The sequence below is a fragment of the Triticum aestivum genome, chromosome 5A, assembly GCF_018294505.1.
Source record: "Triticum aestivum cultivar Chinese Spring chromosome 5A, IWGSC CS RefSeq v2.1, whole genome shotgun sequence".
Taxonomy (NCBI): domain Eukaryota; kingdom Viridiplantae; phylum Streptophyta; class Magnoliopsida; order Poales; family Poaceae; genus Triticum; species Triticum aestivum.
In genome coordinates this window covers 492,477,765-492,501,662 of record NC_057806.1, presented here as the reverse complement: position 1 = coordinate 492,501,662, position 23,898 = coordinate 492,477,765, and the positions used below count along the sequence as shown (strand labels likewise).

The 23,898-nt window shown below is 47.3% G+C and overlaps 1 protein-coding gene across 1 annotated transcript; it reads left to right on the top strand.

Annotated features, from left to right (window-relative positions):
- The first annotated feature begins 9,466 nt into the window (after nucleotides 1-9,466).
- Nucleotides 9,467-14,570, top strand: LOC123104292 (ubiquitin carboxyl-terminal hydrolase 1). Its single transcript, XM_044526117.1, has 3 exons — nucleotides 9,467-9,769; nucleotides 9,910-12,754; nucleotides 13,611-14,570. The coding sequence occupies exons 2-3, from the start codon at nucleotides 9,915-9,917 to the stop codon at nucleotides 13,849-13,851; spliced, it is 3,081 nt and encodes a 1,026-aa protein (XP_044382052.1). The 5' UTR covers nucleotides 9,467-9,769; nucleotides 9,910-9,914; the 3' UTR covers nucleotides 13,852-14,570.
- The last annotated feature ends 9,328 nt before the right edge of the window (nucleotides 14,571-23,898 follow it).

Genomic DNA, 23,898 nt, shown 5'->3' with positions numbered 1-23,898 from the left:
AAGTAATTACATGACGTTTATGTTGACACGCAGGTCATAAATAAATTAAGACAACTCCTATGGCTCCTGCAGGTTGTCATACTCATCGACATGCAAGTCGTGATTCCTATTACAAGAACATGATCAATCTCATACATCACATATATCATTCATCACATCCTCTTGGCCATATCACATCACAAGGCATATGCTGCAAAAACAAGTTAGACGTCCTCTAATTGTTGTTGCAAGTTTTTTACGTCGCTGCTATAGGTTTCTAGCAAGAAAGTTTCTTACCTACGCGAAAACCACAACGTGATATGCCAATTTCTATTTACCCTTCATAATGACCCTTTTCATCGAATCCGATCCGACTAAAGTGGGAGAGACAGACACCCGCTAGCCACCTTATGCAACTAGTGCATGTCAGTCGTTGGAACCAGTCTCACGTAAGAGTACGTGTAAGGTCGGTCCGGGCCGCTTCATCCCACGATGCTGCCGAATCAAGATAAGACAAGTAACGGCAAGTAAATTGACAATATTGACGCCCACAACTGCTTTTTGTTCTACTCGTGCATAGAAACTACGCATAGACCTAGCTCATGATGCCACTGTTGGGGATCGTAGCAGAAATTTAAAATTTTCTACGCATCACCAAGATCAATCTATGGAGTAATCTAGCAACGAGGGGAAAGAGAGTGCATCTACATACCCTTGTAGATCTCTAAGCAGAAGCGTTCAAGTGAATGGGGTTGATGGATTCGTACTCGTCGTGATCCAAATCACCGATGATCCTAGTGCCGAACGGACGGCACCTCCGCGTTCAACACACGTACAGCCCGGTGACGTCTCCTACGCCTTGATCCAGCAAGGGGAGAAGGAGAGGTTGGGGAAGACTCCATCCAACAGCAGCACGACGGCGTGGTGGTGGTGGAGGAGCGCGGGACTCCAGCAGGGCTTCGCCAAGCACTATGAGAGACGAGGAGGGAGAGGGGTAGGGCTGCGCCAACAGGGGAGGAACTTCATGTGTTGGGCTGCCTCTTTGCCTCCACTATATATAGGGGGAGAGGGAGGGCTACGCCCCCACCTAGGGTTTCCTCCCTAGGGGTGGCGGCAGCCCTAGATCCCATCTAGGGTGGCGGCCACAAGGGGGGGAGGGGGAGGCGCACCTGAGGTGGGCCTTAGGGCCCATTTGCCCTAGGGTTTGCCCCCTCCCCTCTTGGAGGCGCCTTGGGCCTTGGTGGGAGACGCCCCAGCCCACCTAGGGGCTGGTCCCTTCCCACTATTGGCCCATGTAGGCCTCCGGGGCTGGTGACCCCACCTGGTGGACCCCCGGACCCCTCCGGTGGTCCCGGTACACTACCGGTGATGCCCGAAACACTTTCGGTGGCCAAAACCATACTTCCTATATATTAATCTTTACCTCCGGACCATTCCGGAACTCCTCGTGACATCCGGGATCTCATCCGGGACTCTGAACAACATTCGGTAACCGCGTACATACTTTCCCTATAACCCTAGCGTCATCGAACCTTAAGTGTGTAGACCCTATGGGTTCGGGAGTCATGCAGACATGGCTGAGACAACTCTCCGTTCAATAACCAACAGCGGGATCTGGATACCCATGTTGGCTCCCACATGCTCCACGATGATCTCATCGGATGAACCACGATGTCAAGGACTTAATCAATCCCGTATACAATTCCCTTTGTCTAGCGGTGCGATACTTGCCCGAGATTCGATCGTCGGTATCCCAATACCTTGTTCAATCTCATTACCGGCAAGTCTCTTTACTCGTTCCGTAACACATCATCTCGTGATCAACTCCTTGGTCACATTGTGCACATTATGATGATGTCCTACCAAGTGGGCTCAGAGATACCTCTCCGTTTACATGGAGTGACAAATCCCAGTCTCGATTCGTGCCAACCCAACAGACACTTTCGGAGATACCTGTAGTGTACCTTTATAGCCACCCAGTTACGTTGTGACGTTTGGCACACCCAAAGCACTCTTACGGTATCCGGGAGTTGCACAATCTCATGGTCTAAGGAAATGATACTTGACATTAGAAAAGCTTTAGCAAACGAACTACACGATCTTGTGCTAGGCTTAGGATTGGGTCTTGTCCATCACATCATTCTCCTAATGACGTGATCCCGTTATCAACGACATCCAATGTCCATGGTCAGGAAACCGTAACCATCCATTGATCAATGAGCTAGTCAACTAGAGGCTTACTAGGGACATGGTGTTGTCTATGTATCCACACATGTATCTGAGTTTTCTATCAATACAATTCTAGCATGGATAATAAATGATTATCATGAACAATGAAATATAATAATAATAACTAATTTATTATTGCCTCTAGGGCATATTTCCAACATCGTGCTCCTGCCTCCCGTGGCCGGCTGCGATGAGGCGAAGGCCTCACCGCCCCTACTACTCCCACCGCTGGCCAGGCCATCCCTCTACTCACCCACACCCCCTGTTATTCTGCGGCAACGCCAGGGAACCCTCGTACTCCTCTCCGCGCGGGCTTCCACTGCTGCGTCTTCCCCGGCTCCGCATTGTCCCCTTCCTAGGCCTCGCCGTCGTCCAGACCACCGCCCTGGTGCTCTCGGCGCGGCGTGGTCAACAATCGACTTTCATCGGAAAAGTACTGTATGTGGAGAGGCTGATAGCTGGGTCCAGGCGGCCGCAAGGAAGTGCCTCCTTATTACGTGCAAAATAATTATTCCTCCACCTTACAGTAGGGACCCACCGGACGGGCCACCTTATTTCACGAAAAAAGACGTTTCCCCCTGACTGCACGGATCCACCGGATGGGCCAGCGTATTTCGCGAAAAAAACATTCCCCCCGCTGTCAGCTCGGACCCACCGGAAGTGCCTCCTTATTACGCACAAAAAAAATGAATACTTCCCCTGCTAGCCGGGACCCACCATGGTGGGAGGCTGACTTGTGGGCCTACTAAGTTGACTGGGACGGGGGCCTTTGTCAACTTTAGTCAATATGAACGATTCTAGCTCCACTGATCGTATGATGTCCATCCAACGGCCGTAGTGCTTCTTCAATCTCTGGTCTTCTTGCTCCAGCCGCCCAAAGCAGCGCCGGTCGTGCCGCATGCTCCTGCCTCCCGTGGCCGGCTGTGCTGCCGTGGAGGCCTCACCGCCCCCTACTATTGCCACCGCTGGCCAGGCCCTGCGGCGACGGCAGCCTCACACCGCAGTCGAACCAGTGAACCCTCGTACCCCTCTCCGCGCGCGCGGGGGCTTCCACTGCCGCGCCTTCCTCGGCTCCCCGTCGTCCCCTTACTAGGCCTCGCCGTCCTCCATCGCCCTGGTGCTCTTGGCGTGGGGTGGTCAACGTGGTCAAGGAACGACTTCCATCAGACGTGGACTGTACGTGGAGAGGCTGACAGTTGGGTCCACGGCGGCAGCAAGGAAGTGCCTCCTTATTACGAGGAAAATAATGATTCCTCCACCTGACAGCAGGGACCCACCGGACGGGCCACCATATTTCATGAAAAAAGCATTTCCCCCCTGACTGCTGGGACCCACCAGCTACACCTTCGCACGCAAGGAAGTGCGTCCGGGCAAAAACGGGACTCCACGGGCACCCCTCCACCGTCTACTGTTCATCCTGCCCTCCACCACACCACGGGGTCCTGTTCATCCAGAGGCAACGCCACCGCTCATTGTTCATCCACCTCACCCCACCCCCCTGCAATGCTTGCTGTTCATCCCATCGATCGGCTTCAGTTAGCAGCAGTAGCCAAGGAATCGCTCGATCGGGTTCAGTTAACAACCATCGATCGATTGCTCGAGTTCAGTAACACGTAGCCTGCAGTGCAATCGCTCGGGTTCAGTTAGAGCCCAACGCCTCGCTCGGGTTTAGTTAGAGCCAACGCCTCGCACACACGCGCGTACATGTATGAGAGAAACGCGCATCGCTCGGCCCCCGACCTCCCACCGTAACCGAGAACTCCCCGAAATTTTCCTCCCCCTCGCTTCTACCACGGTTTTTTTCATCATGGACGGCCCAAAGAATGTCATGCAGCTGCGTCTCCGGCCCGCCCAGGACGAAAAGCCCATTTTCTATCATGATTTTTTGTCATAGAAGTAGGAGCCCACCACATCTATGATGATACCGGGTTTTGTCACAATTATCGTCATAGAAGTGTCATATGTATGACAGAAAAAAAAATTCGTTCGGCCCAAAATGTCACGGATGTGTCTTTTTTTTGTAGTGATGTTTTATTTTGGTGCTATCCTATGGTGCCCTCCGTGTCGCGCAAGCGTGAGGGATTCCCGCTGTAGGGTGTTGCAATACGTTTATGATTCGCTTATAGTGGGCTGCGTGAGTGAGAAACACAAACCCGAGTAAGGGGGTTGTTGCGTATGGGATAAAGAGGACTTGATGCTTTAATGCTATGGTTGGGTTTTACCTTAATGATCTTTAATAGTTGCGGATGCTTGCTAGAGTTCCAATCATAAGTGCATATGATCCCAGAAGAGAAAGTATGTTAGCTTATGCCTCTCCCTCATATGAAATTGCCATGATGACTATCGGTCTTGTTAACAATTGCCTAGGACAATTCTGCACACCGATCCACCATTATTCCACACTCGCTATTTATAGTATTTAGTACTCCCTCCATTCCTTTATGTAAGGTGTATTATTTTCGACACGGTGACCAAGGCACATAATTATAGACATGTTAGGACGAAATTACCCTTGGCAAATTTATTTGTTAGTGGCAAGTAAATCAGTTAGTCGAGAAAAGTATGAGATATATGCAATCGAAAGAGAGATAGTTTCCTTGTTTTGCTACAAGGAGAGATACAGACAATCACGAGAGAGATTCTTTCCCTTTTTCTGGAGGGCTAACAAGGGAATTATGTGGAATTGGAAGAAATACACCTTACATTCTGGAATTTCATCAAAAAACAAATACACCTTATATAAAGGAACGAAGGGAGTAATATATTCTAACTTTATGATAATAGCACCTATTTTCATATTTTAGCTCTCCGATCTCATACAAAGTTATCCACTTCATACCCACAACGTAGTTTTATTTCTCGCTTCTAGTTGGAAGCAAACGTTCAGTGTACGTAGAGTCATATCAGTGGCAGATAGGGCTTGAGAGAATATTGATCTTACCTTTAGCTCCTTGTGGGTTCAACGCTCCATACTTATCACTTCCACCTTTGGAAATTTCTACGATGATTCCCTGCACTTGGGGATTATGGGGTTTATATCATATTGCTTGATTTTATCCCTCTACATCATGTCATCTTGCCTAATGCGTTACTCTGTTCTTATGAACTTAATACTCTAGATGCATGCTGGATAGCGGTCAATGTGTGGAGTAATATTAGTAGATGCAGAATCATTTCGGTCTACTTAACAGGGATGTGATGCCTATGTTCATGATCATGCCTAGATATCATCATAACTATGCGCTTTTCTATCAATTGGTCGACAGTAATTTGTTCACCCATCGTAATATATGCTATCTTGAGAGAAGCCACCAGTGAAACCTATGGGCCCCGGGTCTACTTTACATCTTATAAGTTTCCGACTATAATTCTAGTTTACTATTTATTTTGCAATCTTTACTTTTCAATCTATGCAACAAAAATACCAAAAATATTTATCTTATTATCTCTATCAGATCTCACTTTCGTAAGTGACCGTGCAGGGATTGACAACCCCTTTATCATGTTGGTTGCGAGGTTCTTGTTTGTTTGTGCAGGTACTAGGTGACTTGCATGTAGCCTCCTACTGGATTGATAGCTTGGTTCTCACAAACTGAGGGAAATACTTATGCTACTTTGCTGCATCACCCTTTCCTCTTCAAGGGAAAACCAACGCATGCTCAAGAGGTAGCAGATCACCAGGCGGATGAGGATATCCTTAACAGAAAACCCAAAAGAGACAAATTCCACAGAAACAGGGTTGTCGCGGGTGAGGCGATGAACAGAGAGGAGATTAGTAATGATCGAAGGAGAAAGCAAAACATTGTGAAGCTCTAAGGACGAGTTGTTGGCGATAAGCGTGCCGCGCCTGGTGTGAGTGATCAGCAGGTGGCCGCCATTGCCGACGATAATGTCACGAGGAGAAAAGGAAGGCCGAAGGGAATGGAGAGTACCAGGGTTGGAGGTCATGTGCGAGTACGCCCTGGAGTCCATGTACTAGTCCGAGGTGCTGGAAGGTGGCGACTGCGAGGTGTGCGCGCCTGGAGTGCCGTCTGTAGACCACCCATGTCCCATGGTTGGGATGGCGGGGCGCCGCGCTAGAACTGGCGCCCGGCGAGCCATAGGTGAAGTCGGGGAGGATGGAAGGATAAGTGTCGTACCCGTAGGGCGACGGCGGCAGGGGCGCTGTGCTGGAGTTGGCGCCGGGCGAGTCATATGTGAAGAACACCTGCTGTTGTGGGACGCCAGATCATGGACCAAGGATGCCGGTGGTACGTCTCCAACGTATCTATAATTTTTTATTGTTCCATGCTGTTATATTATCAATCTTGGATGTTTTATAATCATTTTATAGCCATTTTATATCATCTTTTGGTACTAACCTAGTGACATAGTGCCAAGTGTCAGTTGCTATTTTGTGCATGTTTTTTACATCATAGATAATCAATACCAAATGGAGTCCAAACGCAGCGAAACTTTTTATGGATTTTTGGACCAGAATACAACCAATGGACCGAAGAAGCACCTGGGGGCTGCTCCGAGGGGAGCACAACCCACCAGGGTGTGCCTGGAGGCCCAGGCGCGCCCTGGTGGGTTTTGCCCACCTTGGGTGCCCCCCGGATCGCCTCTTTACTCTATAAATACCCCAATATTCCATAAACCTTAGGGGAGTCGACGAAAATCATTTCCAGCCGCCGCAGAGTCCAGGACCACGAGATCCAATCTAGACACCATCATGGAGGGGTTCACCACTTCCATTGGTGCCACCCCGATGATGCGTGAGTAGTTCTTTGTAGACCTTCGAATCCGTAGTTAGTAGCTAGATGGCTTCCTCTCTCTCGTTTGATTCTCAATAGAATGATCTCTTGGAGATCCATATGATGTAACTCTTTTGCGGTGTGTTTGTTGGGATCTGATGAACTTTGAGTTTATGATCAGATCTATCTCTTTTTATCCATGAAAATTATTTGAGTTTCTTTGATCTCTTATATGCATGATTGCTTATAGCCTCGTATTTCTTCTCCGATATTTGGGTTTTGTTTGGCCAACTTGATTTATTTATCTTGCAATGGGAAGAAGTGCTTTGTAGTGGGTTCGATCTTACGTGCTTGATCCCAGTGACAGAAGAGGAACCGACATGTATGTATCATTGCTACTAAGGATAAAACGATGGGGTCTATTTCTACATAAATAGATCTTGTCTACATCATGTCATCGTTTTTATTGCATTACTCCGTTTCTCCATGAACTTAATACACTAGATGCATGCTGGATAGCGGCCGATGTGTGGAGTGATAGTAATAGATGTAGGCAGGAGACGGTCTACTAATCTTGAACGTGATGCATATATAATGATCATTGCCTGGATATCATCATGATTATTTGAAGTTCTATCAATTGCCCAACAATAATTCGTTTACCCATCATTTGCTATTTTTCTCGAGAGAAGCCACTAGTGAAACCTACGGCCCCCGGATCTCTTTCTCATATTATTTGCCTTTGCGATCTATTTTATTTGCCTTTTATTTTCAGATCTATTAAACCAAAAATACCTTGATGCAATTTATTCTTATTTATTTTATTTGGCGTTCGATCTATCAATCTACTACAATTTATTCACGCCTGTTTGCCAATTTTTGGCGCCGTTACCCGAAAGAGATTGACAACCCATTTAATACGACGGGTTGCGAGTATTTGTTATTTGTGTGCATGGGCCGTTTACATGTTGTTGCTTGGTTCTCCCACTGGTTTGATAACCTTGGTTTCATCACTAAGGGAAATACCTAACATCGCTATGCTGCATCATCCCTTTCTCTTTGGGGAAATACCGGCGTAGCTTCAAGCCGCATCAGCCGACGCCGGGTGCGCGCCACGACATGGGCCAGGCTTGCACCATGCCGATCCAGGAGTTGGTGCCTGGAGCCTGGCTTGGTAGGGTAGCCGAACGCGGAGGAGGCAGTGCTGGAGACTAAGATGAAGACGATGTGCCCCCCTCGTTGCCGCTTCCGCGGCGACGGTTGGGACCACGCCCACGCCCCGTTTTCCTGTCGGAGGGAGCAGGTGGAGCTGCAGGGGCGGCCGGTGGACGCGCGGCGATGAGCGCGTGACCAGACTACAGGCGAGTAGCCTGCTCCGCATGGTGCTCTTCCAGCAGGAGGAAGGAGCGTGCCTGTAGAAGGGTGGGCAGTGGATTACGCACGGTGAGATGCGGGATTGCACCATGATACTGACGCTTGAGGCCGCGTAGCATGTGGAACAACTGCCGCACGTCGCCGACCGGCTGCCCGAGGTCGCGAAGCTGGTCGGTGAAGGACTCCACGCCCGTGAAGTACTGCATCACCGTCAGGTCACCCTGGACCACGGCGTGGTACTCCGCGTCGATGTACACGACGCGGGAGAGCTGATTGTCGCAGGGGATCTCCTCGATGGCGGCCCAGAGGACGCCAGTAGTGTCGTCTGATCGTGGCATAAATCCAATGCACGACGTAGTGGTCGACCATGACCCATTCGGGGAGCGACGTGACAGCCGGGGCGACGAGGTGGTCGTGGACACCGAACATGCCCACGATGGTGAAGAAGAAGTGACGGCACCGCGCGTAGTTGCCGGCGTGCAGGTCCAGGGTGATGGAGACGTGGTGACGGATGTCGATCATCTACAGGACGGACGAGGGGAACACGTCAGGAGCGGGCGATGGCGCTGGGGTGGCCGGGGGCGCAGGAGGGGCGCTCACCGAGGCAGCATGGAGGACGCCGCCCGGTGCTGGTGCATCATCATCAGAGGAGTGGGGGAGGGGGGAGGCTAGAGGATTAGTGTCCATGGCAGCGGAAGAAGGGTGGGTGGGCTCGAAAGAATTGATTTCCTCTGTACCATATAAAAGTGTGCTCTAGCCAATGCAATTAAAAAATCAATACGATAAAAAAGACTAGACAACACATTTATACATTAACATTATATATCATATCCTAAAAAAACACTATATATCATATGTATTTTTTAGTTCATATATTATTAACTTGAATATTCATATTGGATACAATCAAATCTACTCCTATATTGCAACTGATTCCGCATTCGTGTATCGTCTAATGAATTACTTACATTAATGTCAAAAACGCTCTTATATTATACTTTCTCCGTTAAGAATTACTCGTCGCAGAAATGAATGTATCTAGATGTATTTTAATTTTAGATATATTCATTTCTGTGACGAATAATTTGGAACGGAGGCATAAAACGGAGGGGTAAGCCTTTAAGTCTTTTCGTAGCCGAAAAGATTACGACAGATTGTTCATACCCCGACTCGTATTCAGAGTTCCGTGGCGTATCGGCACACCTTCCTTTTCCTCTCCGTGCCCCCAATCCCACCCAGTGCGGCGCCGGCCCTGAAGCATCTCCCTGCCCTAGCCACAGCTGCCGCCGCGCCGTCGTAGCTTAGCTCCACTGCCGACGAAGCCTCCGCCCCCGAGCAGCGCGCCCCCGCCTCTCCCGCGCGTCGCCGCCGCCGCCGCTTCCCGTCCCGCCTCGCCGCGTCCCTGCTGCCCCAACTCCGTCCCCGATTTCGAGCATTGGTTGATTCCTGAGGTATGACCATCCCGTCCTCCACCGGTTAGTTGTTAAACCCCGCCGAACTCCAGAAATTTCCCCATCTGGATCCGCCCACGGCGGCCGTGTAGCTGTCGGCTGGTATCTTCCTTGGGCTTGATTGGATCCGTGTGTTTCAGGAGAGATGGGGAAGAAGGTGAAGGCCAAGGCGAAGAAGGCGCAGCAGCGGGAGCCGCTGGCCGATGCTGGATCCGGCGACGAGGCCTCGCAGGACGTCGAGGAAGCGGCTGTCTCGGCCGGCGATTGGGAGCAGTGCGGCCACTACAGCCGTGACAGTCGCCACTTGGACAAGGTCCTACGGGAGATCGTGTCTGCCAAGCATCTCGCGTCGTGTGAGCACTGCCGGGAGGAGGCCCCCCGGAAGAAAGGCGGCGGGGGTGGCAAGGAGAAAGGCGGTAAGCAGCAGAAGAAGAAAGGCGCTGCTGCCAAGACGCAGGCCAAGGCGGAGAAGAATGATGATTTGTGGGTCTGCTTGGACTGCGGCCGGCACTTCTGCGGCGGCGCCGTGTCAGATACCAAGCCATACGGCCATGCCAGAAGGCATGCCAAGCAGGACCGGCACTGGTGGGCTGCACGCTATGATAAACAAACCATCGCTTATTGCTTGTCATGCGAAAATGAGGTGTCCATCGAGCTGCCTGTAGTGGAGACAGTTGTAGCAGCGCCAGCCGTTGAGAAGGTGGTTCTTGGTGCGGTGGAGAGCAATGCATTGGTTTTGGCTAATAGCCATGGTAATGTGATTAAAGGGCTGCCGAATCTTGGAAATACATGTTTCTTCAATGCAGTGCTGCAGAGCCTCCTAGCGCTTGATAAGTTTCGCAGCAAGATGCTAGGACCAGATGTTCCAATAGGAGCCATTGCTATGTCACTGAAGAAGTTGTTTGTGGAAACGAGTGCTTCAAATGATGCAGGAGGTGCACTGAGCCCAAAGAGCCTCTTCTCAAGTATTTGCTCGAAATACCCTCAGTTCAAAGGCTACCAGATGCAGGACAGTCATGAATTGCTCCGCTGTTTTCTTGATGGTTTAGGCACGGAGGAAACTGAAGCGCGGAAGGCAGCGGAGGATGCTTCCAGTGCTGCTGGGGTTCCTACAATTGTTGACTCCATCTTTGGGGGTCAGCTGTCTAGTACTGTCTCCAGCACAGAATGCACACACGGATCTGTTAAGCACGACCAATTCCTTGATCTCTCGCTACCAGTTCCATCAAGGAAACCTCCAGCCAAGAGTGTTTCATCACCACCAGCAAAGAGGACCAAGCAGTCTATACGAGATAGGAACAAAAATCGCAGATATGGAAAGGTTCCTACCCGAGTGTCTCCTGCAATAGCGGAGAGCAGCAAAGAACAAGTACAAACAATTGCTGAAGGCAATGATTCCCAGATTCCAGGTTCAGAGTTAGGACAGGTTGTCAGTGAGAAAGAACATGAGCCCTCTGAATGCAGTGAGTCATGTGCTTCTGTTCCCAACCAAGAGCTGAAGGCCACTTCTAATGTGGAGGATGACATTTCCTGGTTAGATTATCTTGCTGATGCAGATGAAACGAAGTCTGAGATTCTTGATTCTGCATGTTCGACTGGAGCAGGACAGATCTGGAACAGCAACGATGCCATACATGGTTCATTTCACAGTGGAGATGATGCCTTGCCCAAAGAGCAGGCCTTGATTTCTGATCCCTCAGGTGAGAACATTGTTGATGATGCAACTTGTTTACAGACTGTGATCTTGCTTCCTTACAAAGAATTTGACACCACTGCTGAAGAAATATATGAAACTGCAGAAAGCTCACAGAATCCAATAGTTTTTGGTCCTCATCCAGCTGATTATCTAGCAGCAGAAAATCACACACAGCCGTTATATGGCGGAGATGGGGAACAAGATGACTGTTTTGGTATCGGTGATATGTTTGGTGAGCCTGAAATAACTTCTGATGCTAAGAAAGAAACTGGCACAACTGGAGATATTGATGTGATGGCTTGGAGTAGCAATAGTGCTGATGATGAAGTGGATGATAGTAATGCTCCCGTATCAGTTGAGGGCTGCTTGTCATTGTATACTGAGCCAGAGCTGCTAACGGAATCTTGGCATTGTGAGCATTGTTCTATCGCTGTTGCACAGCCAAACACCAATGAATTAGAAGAGGGTGAGGAGACGGCAGCTAGTGCCAATGATAGAAAGGACAGTGCGGAGATGATGGCAAGTGGTGATGAAAAACATGTTGATGATAAGGTCCCGAGCTGCAGCAAAAAAGAGGACATTGATCAGATTATGGCAACTGATGGTTGCTCTGTCAATGTAAATCCTGACATGTGCTGTAACGAAGGGGTGTGTGCAAATCCTTCTTTGGTTGATGCTGAAAACACCTCTGATGGTAATTCTCCAGACGTTGACACTACTGAGCAGCCAGACAGTAAAACATACCACCAGGAGTGTAGGGATTTGAACAGCTCAGCAGTGGAATTTACATCTTCCAGTAAGCAACCGCATGACTTTGCGCAGCATAACGATGGTCATAATGTGGATGTAGCCGCTGAAGAAACGAGTGCACCAGTGAGTTGTGGCGACAATGACTCGGCCTCTTGCAGTACTACTAGCGACAAAAAGGTTGAATCTGGTGGTGCCAATGCTGAAGAAGTTGTGACTAGTAGCCTTCCACCTGAGACGCAAAGCATCTTACCGAGCGCCAAAGATAATGAAGATGGCTTCACAAGGAATATCGGAAGGAGGAAGAGAATGAAGGTGGTTGTCAAGGCACACAAAGGACAAGATAACCAAAATAAACAGAAAGAGGATGAAACAAAGGTTTTCAGAGCTGCAATGAGAAGAATTCTTATCAGCAAGGCACCGCCTGTATTGACGATTACTTTGAACAGATTCAGCCATGACTCTCATGGTCGGTTCAGGAAACTGAAAGGGCATGTGCGCTTTAAGGAGACACTCGATATACGACCGTACATGGACCCAAGGTACTGATTTTTCTAACTCAGTTGAATTTGCCAAAATAAAATCAACCCAACAGTTTTCTGCTTGCCTGCAGCTGTAGTTCCTAGTAGCCACAAGGGGGCACCACTGTCTGTCCATGGCTTGCTAAAGTAGCAATTGCATGTAGGATTTTGCCACAATGATATGACTAGATAAAATTTGACACTATTCCTTTCCCCACTTGTTTACTTTGGTGGATCTTTCTTTAATAATGATAGAACAGAATGCTCTTATTTTAATCATAGATATGTTTCTTGTCAACATAGAGAACTGAAAAGATAAATAATTAAATATTATATGATGACGATTCATTGGCTGTAAAACCCTAGAACATTCTCCGCAGATATTTTTTCTACACATTGTTTACGATCTTATTCTCTGATTCAAGTCTGCCATGTCCATATCCTGAAAGAAAGCAGAATGCATGAAATCTTTTCATAATCAATGTGAATCTGGAGGTTACATATATGATTTAGATTCGAAGGCATATACGGTAAGCTGTATTGACTGCTCACCAGTTTGTGTCTACACTAAGGGACTCAAACTGGGTTTTAGTATTGTCATTTTTCAGCATATATACAACAAATATTGTTCTAGTTGATCTAATTTGTTATTCTGTTTACACACTTGTACAAGTGTAGGTGCCTACATGTGTAGCTCTCAAGTTTAGTATGCTTATATGTGTTATCTCAAGTTTAGAACCCAAGTGACATGCCCGCATAAGTTTAGGGACCTATTGTGCACCATTCGTATCTGTGATTTATGGGCAGAGAGAGTCATTTACGGACTTTAAAATTGGATTGTATGCTTTGGAAATTAACTGTTTTCCTTAATACGCAGATCCAAGGATAATGACATCACCACTTATCGGCTGGTAGCTGTTGTCGAGCACATGGGAAGCATGACAGGGGGGCATTATGTTGCATATGTAAGATCTGGCAAGATAGGGGGTCGGCAGCAGCAGAGCCGCTCCTCCAAGTCTTGGTTTTACGCGAGCGATTCACACGTCAGAGAAACCTCTCTGGAGGAGGTTCTCAACTGCGAGGCTTACATCCTTTTCTACGAGAGGGTGTCCGAGTAAGACAATATGTATCTGGTGACCTACTCATGGATCAGTGAGTAGTTAGGGACAAGATGAATGTGGAGCAAGAGGTGACAAACAACATTTTTTGGGGATACTGCTATGACTCAGTCTCAGGTGGAGAGTTCTTTTTTGCAAGTGGGCTTGGACAGCCAATCTGTTCATGCTGCTTACAGTGAGTCATTCTTTGGGTTTTCCTTTTCTGGAGAACATAGGTGGAGGGGTGGAAATTGTCTGAAATCGGCAAACGGTTCGTTCAGATCTCTACAAGGTCATCGTTGAGCGTCCTCGGTTGTATTGGTTTAGAGTCAGTCAGTCGGTCATAGACAGCCCGGTACATGTTTTTGATATATGTGGAGTGCGCCCCTAAATTTTGCGTGATGGGGGCGTATATATACTATATATTGTAACATGTAGCTCCATCTTGAGGTAGAAATGACATGTTATTTCTTACCATGTAGTATTACATTGTACCATGCCACGAAAATCAAGCTTGTAAGTTCCAAGAAATTCTGGATTTATTTTGTGATTCTTCACAAGACATGTATGTCTAGAATCCCTAAAAACTCCAAATTTGAATTCGAAATATTCTTGGAAGAAACCAAAATGGTAAATCCAAATTTGTATTTGGAGTTTTTAGGGATTGTAGGCACGTCTTGTGAACATTCATGAAAAAAAATCCGTTTTTTTGAAACATTTAAATTAGAGTTTTTGAAACATGGTATTATGTAATGGCTGGTATCATGTTATATCTTCCCTGTTGCCTGGGATCATGGGGCTCACCAGCTTCAGCTTTACGCAGGGCACAGCGGCATGTTCCTGGGTGACGTTTTGCCCGCCGAGAAGCTGAGGACGACGCCAGTCCTGGAGCTGCGCAGAGCAATCTAGAGGTGAACAGGAATGGCGCGCCGGTGCTGCCGTCTCCAAGGTCGGCGACTGGCGCAACCAGATGACGCCCGCCGTGGCGGCGAGGCTCCCTGCGGGGCATGGGGTTTTTGTTTGCTGTAGCCGGCTCGCGGCCGGAAGGTGGTGTGCCGACCATCCTTCAGCTTTATCAACAACAATCAAAATATACTAATTTTACATCAACGTCTACGAGCAGCATCTGCATATATACAAATTTTGCATCCGAGTTCATCAACACTACATTCTCTTACCCCTGGCCAGTACGGTCGATCCATTTACTAGAGCTTACTGTTGCCGTTTGTTCATCCATTTAGCAGGGACCTCTACTTACTCTGAACCAGCGCACAAATTATCTGCCGTCGCCTCAAAGGAACCATTTCTCCCTTTACGCTGCTACATAAGAGCAATACATTGCTAACTGAAATCGATTTTGCTCCAAATGCCATAAGTAGCAAGTAATAAGTAGGGGAACCACAAGGCTTCTGGTAGGAGCTAGGGATCTGCCGGTTCTAGGGCAAAGATTGTAGGGGAGGCGGCGGCCGGCGGCTGGGCGCTGTCCTTGCGTGGTGGAGAAGAGGCGGCGGCGGCGCAAGAGGCGGCTAGGGTTAGGTCTTCCGGCTTCCTAAGGGAAGCCGAGCAAATACTGATTACTTTTTACTTGATTAGATTGATACATCTTCTCTCTTTATATAGAGAGGTTTACTTGACTTCTAAGCAAACGACCCTAATAACGATAAGATAACTGTGCTAAGTCCCCAATAACGATAAGATAACTTGGGCCACAGCCCATTGGGCTAAGCCCCTAATATGCCGGTCATAACACTTCTCCCCGCCTGCACAAACAGCTCGTCCTCGAGCTGTAAGGCGGGGAAGCGCTTGCTGAACTTCTCGAGGTGATCAACCAGCGTCAAACACCTCCGCGACAGCTAGGGCGACAAGGTCGCCGAGCCCGGCGGCGACGGTGTCCTTCGCAATGTAGTCTGCAGCCTCCAGGTAGAAGAGTCGGGGGCAGACGTGACCGGGCATGTAGGTCTCATCGCAGTTGAAGCACAACCCTTGGCGGCGACGCTCGAGTAGCTCGGCCGAGGTGAGCCGGCGGAACGGGTGCGCCGCGGTCGCGGCAAGGGGTGCCGCGGAAGACTGAGCAGGCCAACCCTGGGTGGGAACATCCGGCCAGGGTGGCGGCCCAGCGGCCCGGGATGGTGATGCCTGCTAGATGCTACCGCACGACGCGCGAACGCACGGGCGTAGTACATGGCCGTCTGGAGGTCCTGGGGTCCCTGCAGCTCGACGTCCACGCGAATATGATCTGGCAGACCTTCGACGAAGAGTTCAGCCCGCTGGTGAGCCATCACGCTGGACGTGTGGCATGCCAGGGCCTGAAAGCGGCCGGTGTAGTCCTGCACTGTAGAGGTGAAGGGAAGGCGGCCCAACTCCACCAGCCGGCTCCCACGTATCGGTAGTCCGAATCGAAGGAGGCAGAACTCGCGAAAATGCTCCCATGGGGGCATGCTGCCCTCGTCCTGCTCGAGAGCGTAGTACCACGTCCGTGCGGCGCCGCGGAGGTGATAAGAGGCGAGCCAGGTGCGGTCCGACGCGAGCGTCCATTGCCCACGGAAGAACTGCTCGCACTGGTTGAGCTAGTTGAGGGGGTCCTCGGCGCCGTCGTAGGTGGCGAAGGCGAGCTTGGCGAAGCGCGGCGGTGTCTGAGCATGACCGCCGTGAGTGTACGGCTCGGCGGTATGGAGCAGCGAAGAGTATGGCGTTGGTCCGGTGTGCACATGTGGTCCGTAGGAAAGTGGTGGCCCGTCGAAGCCAGCATGGAAACCCGCGGAGTCGGAGGGCCCGTCGTATGGCAGGGAGGGCGTCGGCTGGTCCGCGGCCATGATGTGGACTGGCGGCGGTGACGTCCCGGCCAACCAGACTGGAAGTTGGGACGGCGAGGGCGGGAACCACACTTGCTGAATCGGCACGCCCACCGGCGCGGTTGTAGTCAGCCCGGTGCTGGACGACGGAGGCGCCGACAGCGGCTGAAGGAAATATGCCCTAGAGGCAATAATAAAGTTATTATTTATTTCCTTATATCATGATAAATGTTTCTTATTCATCCTAGAATTGTATTAACCGGAAACTTAGTATATGTGTGAATACATAGACAAACAAAGTGTCACTAGTATGCCTCTACTTGACTAGCTCGTTAATCAAAGATGGTTATGTTTCCTAACCATGGACATGAGTTGTCATTTGATAAATGGGATCACATCATTAGGAGAATGATGTGATTGACTTGACCCATTCCGTTAGCTTAGCACTTGATCGTTTTAGTTTACTGCTATTGCTTTCTTCATGACTTATACATGTTCCTATGACTATGAGATTATGCAACTCCCGATTACCGAAGGAACACTTTGTGTGCTACCAAACGTCACAACGTAACTGGATGATTATAAAGGTGCTCTACAGGTGTCTTCGATGGTACTTGTTGAGTTGGCATAGATCGAGATTAGGATTTGTCACTCCGATTGTCGGAGAGGTATCTCTGGGCCCTCTCGGTAATGCACATCACTATAAGCCTTGCAAGCAATGCAACTAATGAGTTAGTTGCGGGATAGTGCATTACGGAACGAGTAAAGAGACTTGCCGGTAACGAGATTGAACTAGGTATCGAGATACTGACGATCGAATCTCGGGCAAGTAACATACCGATGACAAAGGGAACAACGTATGTTGTTATGCGGTTTGATCGATAAAGATCTTCGTAGAATATGTAGGAGCCAATATGAACATCCAGGTTCCGCTATTGGTATTGACCGGAGACGTATCTCGGTCATGTCTATATAGTTCTCGAACCCGTAGGGTCCACACGCTTAACGTTCGGTGACGATCGGTATTATGAGTTTATGTGATTTGATATACCGAAGGTAGTTCGGAGTCCCGGATGATATCGGGGACATGACGAGGAGTCTTGAAATGGTCGAGACGTAAAGATCGATATATTGGACGACTATATTCGGACATCGGAAAGGTTCCGAGTGATTCGGGTATTTTTTGGAGTACCGGGGAGTTACGGGAATACGGGAAAGAAGTATTGGGCCTCATGGGCCAAGTGGTGGAAGAGAGGAGCCAGGGCGCGTGGCTCCCCTAGCCCAAACCGAATTGGTCTAGGGGGCCAGGCCCCCTTTCCTCCTTTCCTCCCTTTCCTTCCTTCTCCCTCTCCTCCTTCCTTTCCTCCTCCTAGTAGGAGTAGGAAAGGGGAGTCCTACTCCTACTAGGAGGAGGACTCCTCCTCCTGGCGCGCCCTACAGGGACTGGCCGGCCTCCCCCCTTGCTCCTTTATATACGGGGGCAGGGGGCACCCTAGAACACACAAGTTGATTGTTCCAAGCTGTGTGCGGTGCCCCCCTCCACCATAATCCACCTCGATAATATCGTAGCGGTGCTTAGGCGAAGCCCTGCGTCGGTAGCAACATCATCACCATCATCACGCCGTCGTGCTGACGGAACTCTCCCACGAAGCTCTGCTGGATCGGAGTTCGTGGGACGTCATCGAGCTGAACGTGTGCTGAACTTGGAGGTGCCGTGCGTTCGATACTTGGATCGGTCAGATCGTGAAGACGTTCGACTACATCAACCGTGTTCTCATAACGCTTCCACTTAAGGTCTACGAGGGTACGTGGACGATACTCTTCCCTCTCGTTGCTATGCATCACCATGATCTTGCGTGTGCATAGGATTTTTTTAAATTACTACGTTCCCCAACAGTGGCATCGAGCCAGGTTTATGCGTAGATGTTATATGCACGAGTAGAACACAAGTGAGTTGTGGGCGATACAAGTCATACTGCTTACCAGCGTGTCATACGTTGATTCGGCGGTATTGTTGGATGAAGCGGCCCGGACCGACATTACGCGTACGCTTACGCGAGACTGGTTCTACCGACGTGCTTCTCACACAGGTGGCTGGCGGGTGTCAGTTTCTTCAACTTTAGTTGAACCGACTGTGACTACGCCCGGTCCTTGTTGAAGGTTAAAACAACACTAACTTGACGAAATATCGTTGTGGTTTAGATGTGTAGGTAAGAACGGTTCTTGCTCAGCCCGTAGCAGCCACGTAAAACTTGCAACAACAAAGTAGAGAACGTCTAACTTGTTTTTGCCGGGCATGTTGTGATGTGATATGGTCAAGGCATGATGCTAAATTTTATTGTATGAGATGATCATGTTTTGTAACACAGTTATCGGCAACTGGCAGGAGCCATATGGTTGTCGCTTTGTTGTATGAAATTTAATCACCATGTAATTGCTTTACTTTATCACTAAGCGGTAGCGATAGTCGTGGAGGCTATAGTTGGCGTGACGACGATGATGCTTTGATGGAGATCAAGGTGTCAAGCCAGTGAAAATGGTGATCATGACGGTGCTTTGGAGATGGAGATCACAGGCACAAGATGATGATGGCCAATATCATATCACTTATATTGATTGCATGTGATGTTTATCCTTTATGCATCTTATTCTGCTTGATTGACGGTAGCATTATAAGATGATCTCTCACTAAATTTCAAGGTACAAGTGTTCTCCCTGAGTATGCACCGTTGCCAAAGTTCGTCGTGCCGAGACACCACATGATGATCGGGTGTGATAAGCTCTATGTTCATATACAACGGGTGCAAGCCAGTTTTTGCACACGCAGAAATACTTGGATTAAACTTGACGAGTCTAGCATATGCAGATATGGCCTTGGAACACTGAGACTGAAAGGTCGAGCGTGAATCATATAGTAGATATGATCAACATAGTGATGTTTACCATTGAAAACTACTCCATCTCACGTGATGATCGAACATGGTTTAGTTGATATGGATCACGTGATCACTTAGATGATTAGAGGGATGTCTATCTAAGTGGGAGTTATTAAATATGTTTAATTGAACTTTAATTTATCATGAATTTAGTCCTGATAATATTTGCATAACTATGTTGTAGATCAATAGCTCGCGATGTAGCTCCCCATTTATTTTGATATGTTCCTAGAGAAAAACTAAGTTGAAAGATGTTAGTAGCAATGATGCGGATTGGATCCGTGATCTGAGGATTATCCTCATTGCTACACAGAAGAATTATGTCCTTGATGCAACGCTAGGTGACAGATCGATTCCAGGAGCTGATGAAGACATTATGAACGTTTGGCGAGCTCGATATGATGACTACTTGATAGTCTAGTGCATCATGCTTTACGGCTTAAAATCGGGGCTTCAAAGACGTTTTGAACACCACAGAGCATATGAGATGTTCCAAGAGTTGAAATTATTATTTCAGACTCATGCCCATGTCGAAAGGTATGAGACCTTTGACAAGCACTTTGCCTACAAGATGGAGGAGAATAGCTCACCTAGTGAGCATGTGCTTAGAATGTCTATGTACTAGAATCACTTGAATCAAGTGGGAGTTAATCTTCCAGATAAGATAGTGATTGACAGAGTTCTCTAGTCACCATCACCAAGTTACTGGAACTTCGTGATGAACTATAATATGCAAGGGATAACGGAAACGATTCACAAGCTCTTCGTGATACTGAAATCGACGAAGGTAGAAATCAAAAAAAGCATCAAGTGTTGATGGTTGACAATACCACTAGTTTCAAGAAAAGGGCAAAGGGAAGAAGGGGAACTCCAAAAAGAACGGCAAGCAAGTTGCTGCTCAAGTGAAGAAGCCCAAGTCTAGACCTAACCATGAGACTAAGTGCTTCTACTGCAAAGGGACTGGTCACTGGAAGCAGAACTGCCACAAGTATTTGGCGGATAAGAAGGATGGCAAAGTGAACAAAGGTATATTTGATATACATGTTATTGATGTGTACTTTAATAGTGTTTATAGCAACCCCTCAGTATTTGATACTAGTTCGGTTGCTGAGATTAGTAACTCGAAATGGGAGTTGCAAAATGAACAGAGACTAGTTAAGGGTGAAGTGATGATGTGTGTTGAAAGTGGCTCCAAGATTGATATGATCATCATCGCACACTCCCTATACTTTCGGTATTAGTGTTGAAGCTAAATAAATGTTATTTGGTGTTTGCGTTAAGCATGAATATGATTTGATCATGTTTATTACAATACAGTTATTCATTTAAAGTCAGAGTATAATTGTTGTTCTGTTTACATAAATAAAACCTTCAATGGTCATACACCCAAGGTGAATGGTTTATTGAATCTTGATATGTCTTCAACGTATCTATAATTTTTGATTGCTCCATGCTATATTATCTACTGTTTTGGACTATATTGGGATTTATTTTCCACTTTTATATTATTTTTGGGACTAACCTATTAACCGGAGGCCCAGCCCAGAATTGCTGTTTTTTGCCTATTTTAGTGTTCCGAAGAAACGGAATATCAAACGGAATCCAAATGGAATAAAATCTTTGGGAACGTGATTTTCTCACCAAACATGATCCAGGAGACTTGGACCCTGCTCCAAGGAACAAAAGAGGCGGTCACGAGGGTGGGGGGCGCCCCCCTAGGGCGCGCCCCAACCTCGTGGGCCCCTCGTTGCTCCTTCAGCGTACTTCCTCCTATATATACACACGTACCCCCAAACGATCAGGACAGGAGCCAAAAACCTAATTCCACCGCCGCAACTTTCTGTATCCACGAGATCCCATCTTGTGGCCTGTTCCGGAGCTCCGCCGGAAGAGGGCCATCACCACAGAGGGCTTCTACATCATCATAGCCTCTCCGATGAAGTGTGAGTAGTTTACCTCAGACCTTCGGGTCCATAGTTAGTAGCTAGATGTCTTCTTCTCTCTCTTTGAATCTCAATACAAAGTTCTCCCCCTCTCTTGTGGAGATCTATTTTATGTAATCTTCATTTTGCGGTGTGTTTGTTGAGACCGATGAATTGTGGGTTTATGATCAAGTCTATCTATGAATAATATTTGAATCTTCTCTGAATTCTTTTATGTATGATCGGTTATCTTTGCAAGTCTCTTCGAATTATTCGTTTGGTTTGGCCAACTAGATTGGTAGTTCTTGCCATGGGAGAAGTGCTTAGCTTTGGGTTCGATCTTGCGGTGTCCTTACCCAGTGACAAAAGGGGCAACAAGGCACGTATTGTATCATTGCCATTGAGGATAACAAGATGGGGTTTATTTCATATTGCATGAATTTATCTCTCTACATCATGTCATCTTGCTTAAGGTGTTACTCTGTTTTTAACTTAATACTCTAGATGCATGCTGGATAGCGGTCGATGAGTGGAGTAATAGTAGTAGATGCAGAATCGTTTCGATCTACTTGTCACGGACGTGATGCCTATACACATGATCATGCCTAGATATTCCCATAACTATGCTCAATTCTGTCAATTGCTCAACAGTAATTTGTTCACCCACCGTAGAATACTTATGCTCTTGAGAGAAGCCACTAGTGAAACCTATGGCCCCCGGGTCTATTCTCATCATATCAATCTCCATCACTTTAATCTTGCTTTGCTTTTTTACTTTGCTTTTACTTTTTTACTTTGCATCTTTATACCAAAAATACCAAAACTATTATATCTATCAGATCTCACTCTCGTAAGTGACCGTGAAGGGATTGACAACCCCTAATTGCGTTGGTTGCGAGTAGCTATCGCTTTGTGCAGGTACGATGGACTTGAGCGTGGCCTCCTACTGGATTGATACCTTGGTTCTCAAAAACTGAGGGAAATACTTACACTACTCTGCTGCATCATCCCTTCCTCTTCGGGGAAAACCAACGCAAGCTCAAGACGTAGCAAGAAAGATTTCTGGCGCCGTTGCCAGGGAGTCTACGCAAAAAGTCAACATACCAAGTACCCATCACAATCCCTATCTCTTTCATTACATTATTTGCCATTTGCCTCTCGTTTTCCTCTCCCCCCAATTCACCCTTGCCGTTTTATTCGCCCTCTCTCTCTATCCTTCCTCTCTATTTGCCTCTTGTTTGCCCGCTTGCTTTTTGTTTGCTCGTGTGTTAGATTGCTTGTTTGTCGCGATGGCTCAAGATACTACCAAATTGTGTGACTTCACCAATACCAATAATAATGATTTCCTTAGCACTCCGATTGCTCCTCTTACCGATGCTGAATCTTGTGAAATTAATACTGCTTTGTTGAATCTTGTTATGAAAGATCAATTCGCCGGCCTTCCTAGTGAAGATGCCGCTACTCATCTGAATAGCTTTGTTGATTTATGTGATATGCAAAAGAAAAAAGATGTCAATAATGATGTCGTTAAATTGAAGCTATTTCCTTTTTCGCTTAGAGATCGTGCTAAAGCTTGGTTTTCGTCTTTGCCTAAGAATAGTATTGATTCATGGAACAAATGCAAAGATGCATTTATCTCTAAGTATTTTCCTCCCACTAAGATCATCTCTCTTAGAAACGATATTATGAACTTTAAACAACTTGATCATGAACATGTTGCACAAGCTTGGGAGAGAATGAAATTAATGATACGTAATTGCCCTACTCATGGTTTGAATTTGTGGATGATTATACAAAAATTTTATGCCAGATTGAATTTTGCTTCTAGAAATCTTTTAAATTCGGCCGCGGGAGGCACCTTTATGGAAATCACTTTAGGAGATGCTACTAAACTCCTAGATAATATTATGGTTAATTATTCTCAATGGCATACTGAAAGATCTTCTAAAAAGTGCATGCGATAGAAGAAATTAATGTGTTGAGTGGAAAGATGGATGAACTTATGAAATTATTTGCTACTAAGAGTGTTTCTTCTGATCCTAATGATATGCCTTTGTCTACTTTGATTGAGAATAACAATGAATCTATGGATGTGAATTTTGTTGGTAGGAATAATTTTGGTAACAACGCTTATAGAGGGAATTTTAATCCTAGGCCATATCCTAGTAATCCTTCTAATAATTATGGGAATTACTACAACAACTCTTATGGAAATTATAATAAGATGCCCTCTGAATTTGAGAATAGTGTTAAAGAGTTCATGAATTCACAAAAGAATTTTAATGCTTTGCTTGAAGAGAAATTGCTTAAAGTAGATGATTTGGCTAGGAACGTTGATAGAATTTCTCTTGAGGTTGATTCTTTAAAGCTTAGATCTATTCCTCCTAAGCATGATATCAATGAGTCTCTCAAAGCCAT

Excerpts from the sequence above, each read along its gene's own strand:
- LOC123104292 (XM_044526117.1), top strand. The coding sequence starts at position 9,915 with ATGGGGAAGAAGGTGAAGGCCAAGGCGAAGAAGGCGCAGCAGCGGGAG. Across the intron at positions 12,755-13,610 it reads CGACCGTACATGGACCCAAG|ATCCAAGGATAATGACATCA; the intron begins GTACTGATTTTT and ends CTTAATACGCAG.